General features: G+C 41.2%; 1 protein-coding gene across 1 annotated transcript in view; it reads right to left on the reverse strand.

Annotated features, from left to right (window-relative positions):
• Positions 1–139: 139 nt before the first annotated feature.
• The window catches only part of LOC107877204 (membrane-bound transcription factor site-2 protease homolog), a gene marked incomplete in the record, with an annotated part of 34,295 nt that continues 25,640 nt past the window's right edge, over positions 140–8,794 (reverse strand). Inside the window, 1 exon segment of the mRNA XM_047406800.1 lies at positions 140–623. Coding sequence (XP_047262756.1) covers positions 465–623 — 159 coding nt within the window.

Consider the following 8,794-nt stretch of genomic DNA (forward strand, 5'->3'; position numbering starts at 1 on the left):
CAAAGCGGCCAACACAAGCAAAAAAGAGAGCTTAAGAAAAAGTTGGCGCATAGTAAACATTTTTTACAGGACCAAAATTGACTCAATGACGAGAAAAATGGAGCTTTCCTCTCTTTTTGTGGACGGAGAGTCGGACGGAGGCACAAAAAAAAAACATTCACCACGTACATCTGTCTTTTTTAGGGTCTAGAAGATTAAACTTCATCAATTAAACAAAAGATACAAAGGAGGCAGTGCCAGCCGTAGGTGAGTAGATATCTTTTGTATCAGTACGTATGCTAACATACATTCCTATTACTCGAACTAAAACTGACTAAAAGCAGTTTACCACGTTGATCAATCTTTTTTTAATAACCGTGGTGTCTGGTCCAACTTGGTGCACCTCGATTTCCAAACCTGCGGAGGGGGAAAATATGTCTAGAAGCTCCACCTCTACGAGCAGTACGATATGATGATATTCTACCTCACAATAAAAGAAGGAAAACCCGGGCGAAGATAAGAATAGATGCAACTGTTCCACCAAACAGGAAATACTGAAGAATGGTTCTCCTCCTCCTCGGACTTAGGATCCTAAAGTAGTGTATAATCACCTCTGAAATGGCCTCACCATCAAGGAAATAAACCTGGAGAAGAAGCAGAGGTAAAAACATGAGTACATATTAAAACAACAAACCCAGTGTAATTCCACAAGTAGGGTCTGGTGCTACCCTTGTGGGGTAAAGAGGTTGTTTCCATTAGACCCTCGGCTCAAAAAAAATGCAATGAAAGCAGGATATTAAGGAAAAAAAGACAGCAAAATAGCAAAACATACTGATCAATTGAAATAACCTGTAGTAAAAATGAAGAAAAAAATACAATGTGAATACTAAATAAACTACTAAATACGGAGAAGAGGAGACTCTAGTTCCCTGCTTCTCCCTCATATGATAAACCTACTACCTTTCTACCCTAATTTCCGACCTTCAAACCATTCCTGTCTAGGATCATGTGCTCCGTAAGTTGAAGATGCGTCATGTCTTGTCTGATCACCTCATCTGGTTCTTCTTTGGCCTATCTCTACCTCTTCTAGAACTTGCAGTAGCCAAAATCTCACACCTCCTTACTCGTGTCTCCGCGCACCTCCTCTTTACAGATCTATCTCAGTCTTGCTACCTTCATCTTGGGATTTTAGAATATGAGTAAAAATAGAAACAGTATAGAAAATCTTACCTAGAAAAGGATGTTGATGTAATTATGTACACACACACAATTCAATAATATGCTTCTCCATTATTTCTCACATGGTATCAGAGAATTGGTGAAAAACTTCAGAAAAAGAAAACTCAGTCACTGTGCGTCAATTTCCGGTGACTGATTTGTGTCATTATCTGTTTTGTGGGTTGTGCAAAATACAACACCACCAAGAGGATTGGAAAGCACATGCGACAAAAAAACCAACCAAAACCATCGAAAAATACAAGCCATGCGCTCCCATGCGCCTGCCAAAATTTCTTTATTCCGACGAGATCTTTGTCACACGCCGGCGCGTGAACTCTTCTTCGGTTGAATTTTTGAGTTGTTCCTTTTCTGTTAGGGTCACCCAGCTATTCTGACCTCCCACCATTTTCTTTTTTTCAAATTCCACCAAATTTTTTAGATTCCGATCGTCGGAACCCTAATTCCGGCAACTTCACTTTTTTTCCCCGACGAATTTTTAGCAATATCAGAAATCCAGATTTTGTTTCTTGGTGTTTTCAAGTTAAAAAACCTATATGTTTTTTGGGTATGATATTTTTGGCTCCAAAAATATAATTCAAGTCCTATGATTACTTCCGAACCATCAATGGGAAGTTCAAATTATTTAGCACGGGCTTCCTCAATTGAGTTGTGATGCAACAGTCAAGATGCCCAAATCAAGTCTGGTGTGGTAGATGAAAAGGCAGAATCTAGCGCGAATGCAAAAGCCAAAGAATAATGGGATATATTTGACACTCAATTATGTAGTCTCTTATGGCGATCTATTGATTACAAGTTGACGCCCTTGTTTCGCCCATTCCAAACATGTTATTTAGTTTTGGGAAAAGGCTCGTACTTTATACGCTAATATCTCATATATCTGATGTGATATCTAGAATGACCAACTTGAAGAAACAAGAATCTAATATGTCTACTTGGGACAAGTACAAGCAGTCATGGAAGAATCTGTTACATTGATGCCCGTCACTATCGATGTGGAAAAACAACAAAAGCACATACAGATGTTTTTAGTTCTTACACATGCTGGACTTTCTACAGCCGATGATTCGGTACGTGATCAGATTTTAGTTAGTCCCACGGGTCCTACAATGGATGAGTTATTCTCTCGTCTGTTTCATCTTGTTGCGCCTCCCAGCCACAAAGTATCACCCACCGTTGACTCCTCTATTCTTACATCTCAAACCATAGAAAAATGAACATCTCAGCCTATGTGGAATCGGCAAGGAGGAGGTCGTTCCTAAAAATCTCAATCAGATTGGAATTTTGTCATGAAATTGGACACGCAGAACTAAGATTTGGAGAAACCGATAAGATGAAACTTGTGTGTGATAATCAAGCAGCCCTTCATATCGCATCAAATCAAGTGTTTCATGAGAGGACTAAACATATAGAGATTGATTGTCACTTTTCCAGAGAAAAGATACTCTCAAGAGATTGTTACAAAATTTGTGAAGCCAAGTGATCAACTTACAGATATCTTCACCAAGTCCCTCACATGTCCTCGTATTAATTACATTTGTAACAAGCTAGGTACATATGACTTGTATGCACCAGTTAGAGGGGGAGTGTTAAAATATGAATAGGAATAGGAATAGTATATAAAATCCTACTTAGAAAAGGATTGTAATGTAGTGTCTATAAATATTTCGATGTAATTATGTAAATACACAATGCAATAATATTTTTCTCCATTGTTATAGTATCCTTTTTCTCCACTGGGGCTATTCCGGGAGGTTATGACGATGTGCATGGAGGTTTTGGTTTCGTCGATAGAAATGGTGAGGGGGTTGTCCTGTTGGATTTTGCGAGGGCCTTTGGGTTGGTGGTTGTGAATTCGAGCTTTCCGAAGGAGGAGGATCACCTGATTACCTTTCGAAGCGCTTTAGCCAAGACTCAGGTTGACTTTCTGCTGCTTAGGAAGGGGGATAGGGTTTTATGTAAGGACTGTAAAGTCATTTCGAGTGAGCATCTTTCGACTCAGCACAGGCTTCTGATGATGGACTTGTTTATCAAGAAGAGCAGAAAAAGGAGGGTCGGAGAGGGTCAACCTAGAACTAAGTAGGGTGGCTTGACGCCAGTCACTGCGCTGGAGATAGGGGAGAAGGTGGCGGGAATGAGGGCGTGGGAGTGGGGGAGGGGGACGTGGATGGTATGTGGGATAAGGCTGTCAGCTGTATCAAGGAGACGGCTAGAGAGGTGTTGGGTGTTTCGAGGGGTCGGACAGGCCGACACAAGGGACTGCTGGTGGAATGAAGAAGTTAAGAAAGTGGAGACTAAGAAGGGGGCATATGTTAAGATGATTGAGAGTAAAGACGAAGAGAAGAAGCGGGTGAATAGGAAGGCTTACAAAGTGACAAGGAAAGAGGCTACGTTAGCAGTTACGGCTGCTAAGACAACAGCGTTTGAGAGCTTGTATGTGGGGTTAGAGAAGAAAGACGGGAAAAAAAGGTTGTATAGGCTTGCTAAGGCTAGGGAGATGAGGGGTCGGGACCTCGATCAAGTGAAGTGTATATTAAGGGGGAGAACAAAATAGTTTTAGTGGAGGATGTTCACATCAAGAAGAGATGGCAGGAGTATTTTCATAGACTTTTAAACGACGAGGGGGACAGAGGCATTGTCTTAGGGGAGCTGGAGCACTCAGAGGAGAGCCGTGACTTAAGTTACTGTAGACATTTTAACGTTGAGGTCATAGAGGCTATTCGTAGGATGCGGAGGGGTAGGGCGATGGGGCCGACGAGATTTCAGTGGATTTTTGAAAGTATGCTGGTGGTGGGGGTTTAAGGTGGTCGATTAATTTGTTTAATGTCATTTTCAAGACTGCGAGAATGTCTGAGGCTTGGAGATGGAGTACGATGATCCCATTATACAAAAACAAGGGCGATGTTCAAAGTTGCAACAACTATAAGGGTATTAAGCTGTTGAGTCACACTATGAAGATTTGGGAGAGAGTGGTCGAACGGAGATTGAGGAGGGTCGTGTCCATTTCGGAGAATTAGTTTGGTTTTATGCCGAGTCACTCGACGACAGAGGCAATCCACCTGGTGAGAAGATTGGTATAGTAGTACAGGGAAAGGAAGAGGGATTTGCACATGGTGGTCATCAACTTGGAGAAGGCGTATGACAAAGTCCCTAGGGACATTCTTTGGAGATGCTTGGAGGTGAGATGTTCCGGTGGCGTACATTAGAGTTATTAAGGACATGTATGATGGAGGGAAGACTCGGGTGAGGACGGCGGGAGGTGACTCAGGGCATTTTTTCGGTCGAGACGGGATTGCATCAGGGATCGACTCTTAGCCCTTTTTTTTTTGCGTTAGTAATGGACGTGTTGACGCGGAGTATTCAAGGTGAGGTGCCTTGGTGTATGTAATTTGCAGACGATGTAGTGTTGATTGATGAGACGTGGGGAGTGTGAATGAGAAACTGAAGGTTTGGAGGTAAACCCTCGAGTCTAAGGGGCTCAGGTTGAGTAGATCTAAGACAGAGTATTTGGAATGCAAGTTTAGTGACGCGAGTCAGGAGGACGAAACGGTGGTGAGGTTAGATTCATAGGATGTTTGTAAGAGGGATAGTGTTAAGTATCTTGGGTCTATGATTCAGAGGAATGGCGAGATTGATGAAGATGTCTCTAAACGTATTGGAACAGGGTGGATGAAGTGGAAGCTCGCCTCCGAAGTGTTGTGTGATAAAAAGGTTCCCTTTAAGCTTAAAGGCAAATTCTACAGAGTGTCAGTCCGTTTGGCCATGCTATATCGAATGGAGTGTTGGCCAGTCAAGTACTCTCACATCCAAAGATTGAAGGTGGCGAAAATGAGAATGTTGCGTTGGATGTGTGGACTTACTAGAGGGGATAGAGTTAGGAATGAGACGATCTGAGAGAAGGTGAGAGTGGCTTCGGTGGAGAATAAGATGCGAGAAGGAAGGTTGAGATGGTTTGGGCATGTGATGAGGAGGAGCACGGATGCCCCGATTCGGAGGTGTGAGAGGCTAGCTTTGGATGGCTTTAGGAGGAGTAGAGGTAGGCCGAAGAAGTACTGGAGGGAGGTGATTAGACATGACATGAAGCAGCTGCAGCTTACTAAGGACATGACCCTAAACAGGAAGGTGTGGAGGTTGCGAATTAGGGTAGAAGGTTAGGGTGAGTGTGTGGATTGTGGCAAGGTGTTAGGAGATCGATTGGGTAGCCGGGCAGTAAATTTACTCTTGTATCCTTGAGTAGGGGCCTTTAGCCAGGTGAGTTTGGGTGGGGTGGGTGAGTGTTTGTTTGTTACTAGGACTGTGTCCTTGAGGAGGAGCCTCTGGTTTGTGAATGTAGGTTTCTACTAGGTAGTGTCCTAGTGCTTATTTCTTATTTCGAATTGCTCGTACTTCTCTTTTTCGTACTTTGATAATTATCTCTATTATGTCTTGTTTCTGTATGCCATCTTTTCCTGTTACATGTTTCTTTACGAGCTTGGCGTACTATTCTCCGACTTGAGCCGGGGGTCTATCGGAAACAGTTCCTCTACTTCTTCGGATGTAGTGGTATGGACTGCGTACATCTTAGCTTCCCCAGACCTCACTTTGTGGGAATACACTGAGCCTGTAGTTGTTGTTGTTGTTGTTGTGTTTGTTATAGTATCCTTTTAGGTAACAGTTCTGAAGACTATAGTGCCTCTTTTCAGTACTTTGTGCCTCTTTCTAATGAACATGCATGTTACCAAAATGCATTAACAACTCCACACGCAGGATCTTGTAATGCTGCTCCCTTGACTCCAAGAGTTCCTACTTAAACACCTTAACTCAAACCAAAATGTTTTACACGCCTTTAATCCTGTGTGTTTCTCATTTACCCTGATGTGATACCCATCAGATAAAATCAAGGCAAACCATCTTCTTCAGTCCACCTAAAACCAAAACAAATGCTGGCAAGGTAAAAACTGCAACCCACAAAAAAAATAAAGCTAGAAAGAGAAGTGATGAAAATTCAAGATTCCGGTGAAGATGGTGAGAGAGGATATGAAAAGCTATAGAACATCTGAAGATTTCACGTGTTTCCATGCCGTTCACATCAAGCACAATTCTTTTTTTTTTTTGACAACCAAAGAAGGAAGAAGTAACTAGGCGAAACTCAACCTCGTCCACATCAAGCACAATTCTCCAATTACTTTGAAGTGCTGACATTGACGACACATAAGTCGGCAATCATTACTCTGTGATATTGGTTGACTAGTATCTTCATATTTCTGGAAAGCACTTGCTGAAAAGCCTTTTTCACTTGCTTGCGTGAAATATTCACCTTGATCAACGGTCAAATAAGCTGGGTTAGAACTCAAATAAAAATTAGACCTAGAAGTTGTCAAGACTTGTTGAGACATGTCTTCACTTGTGTCTCAACAACTCCAACACACATGGAAAACTAGAATGTCCTCCTCCACTTTGGCTTAATGCATAGGTTTGGTTTACCCTAAAACAAACCTCATGTATGTTTCTATATCCATGGTTTTATCAAAGATAAAATTGCAAGAGTGCACACAAATGTTTGGATAGAATCAGCTATTATTATACTTCATCTGTAGAGACAAATCATATCCACCCATCCTGGCACTTCTGATGAATTTGACTTCACATAGAAGACCCCAGGTTGGGAATTCACATTCAACCCGTGCTCCTCTATTTCGTATAGAAAGTTAAACCAAGCTCCTAGAGAAACTACCGATAAAAACTGCATCAAACCCAATCCAAGTTCCGCTCATCACTCTCTCTGTAACCTTATTGGCAAGACTTGTCCTACCCATCTCCTCAATCTCACCATTACTTTGATATCTCCCTCAAAATCCCAATTGTTACAAAGTAGAAGTAGGAATGGGAAGGTTAGGCAACAAAATTTAGGGGAGACATGGAGTACAATAATAGTGGAATTCAAAAATGGTGGAAGAAAAAGATGGTCTCGAGTGGTGGAAAAGAAAGAAGGATGATGTGTTTGTGTCGGTTGGAGCAGTTATTTCACCAAAACTGACACTACTTACAACCTTGTTTTTCACGCGCTTTGTTCAACTCAATCAAATCAGAATCACATATGAATGGTCACATAGTTTAGGCGCTTAAAACATGTGTTAGTCTTTATAAAAGTGGCATTCCAACAAACACAATTTTGCAAGATCAGCCCTCGTATTTGAACTTTATCCAACTAAACCACTTCTACTTAGTAAAACCACTCATAATAAACAATTCTAACTAGTGTCCACACTTATGTGGTGTTACTTTTAGTTGATGTGGCTAAAGTGCATGCTATTCACACTTACATGGCACGTGGATGTGATAACTTTCCGCAAAAAGAAAACTACAATCAGAAGAAAATAGAAGAGAAAAAACTTTAAAAAATGATCAAAGATACGGAGAAAAGAGAACCATAAATTTCTCTCCTTTGCCTCCCCACCCCCTCCCTTTTTCTCTTCTTTCTTTTCTGATTCTCCCTCCCTCTCCCCCCACTAAGGCCACTCCAACCTTGTCCTGTATAACTTCATTTTAATCTTGTTTCTCCTAGTATGCCCCATAGCATAGAGCAGGTCTAACCACCACTCTGTAGACTTATCTTTAAAGCTTGGTGACACATTTGTATCACAGAGTACCCCGGACACAAGTCTCCATTTCATCCACCCAGCTTCAATACGATGAGCAACATCATTGTCAATCTCTCTATTTCCTTGATTCTGCAAATAATATACCCCACAGAACACCCCCTTGAATATGTTGTGTCAATTCTCCATCACCAAGTCAAATAACGGACTAAAGGTTGATCCCTGGTGCAACCACATCATGGACGGGTGAGTCACTTCCCACCATTCTTACCAAAGTCTTGGCTCCACCGTACATGTCCTTAATTGCCTTAATATGCACACCTCTAGACTCCAAACAAGAAGCATCCAAAAGAGAATGGTCATTCTCTGCAGTAGAATGCTAAATCTGGTAAATGGATCAACAAACTGACTTTACAATGGAATTTATTCAAGTGTCATCAAATGACCAAGATAAGACTATAAAATCACCTTTCAAACAGCAATAACACATATCTAAAAGTACTGATAAGAACTCGTTAACTGCTATGAAGGGGGAGACAGTTGAGCATGAAAACTGAGAAGTAACAACTGTCAAGAGCCAAGGCAAGCCCTAGAATGAGGTTTCTTTCTTCAGCAAAGACCTAGAACAAAGCTCATTAGGGTCTCAATATAATGAAACAGACACATCGAAGTTTCCAAATCATCCTACATTTTCTTTCATCCTCTCTTTCGATATGTAGGAAGATGACAGTAGGACACTGAATTTTATGAAGGGTATCAAATTTATTACCAAATCTGGATCACATTTAAGTTCTAACTAGTTCCTTCACCTGACTTCCAGATTTGTAATCTCTCACCACTCTCAGACGAGACACATATATTATTGATGCAGTTTTATTGTCATCTCACTAAACCAATTTACATGGACTTTTGGTACTGGAAATGCATACATTCAATTTCTAGCAAGTCATTTATCAATTATTGAGAATGCATATTATGTACCTAATCCATGTCTATAGACA

Source organism: Capsicum annuum, chromosome 1 (genome assembly GCF_002878395.1).
Source record: "Capsicum annuum cultivar UCD-10X-F1 chromosome 1, UCD10Xv1.1, whole genome shotgun sequence".
NCBI classification, from domain to species: Eukaryota; Viridiplantae; Streptophyta; class Magnoliopsida; order Solanales; family Solanaceae; genus Capsicum; species Capsicum annuum.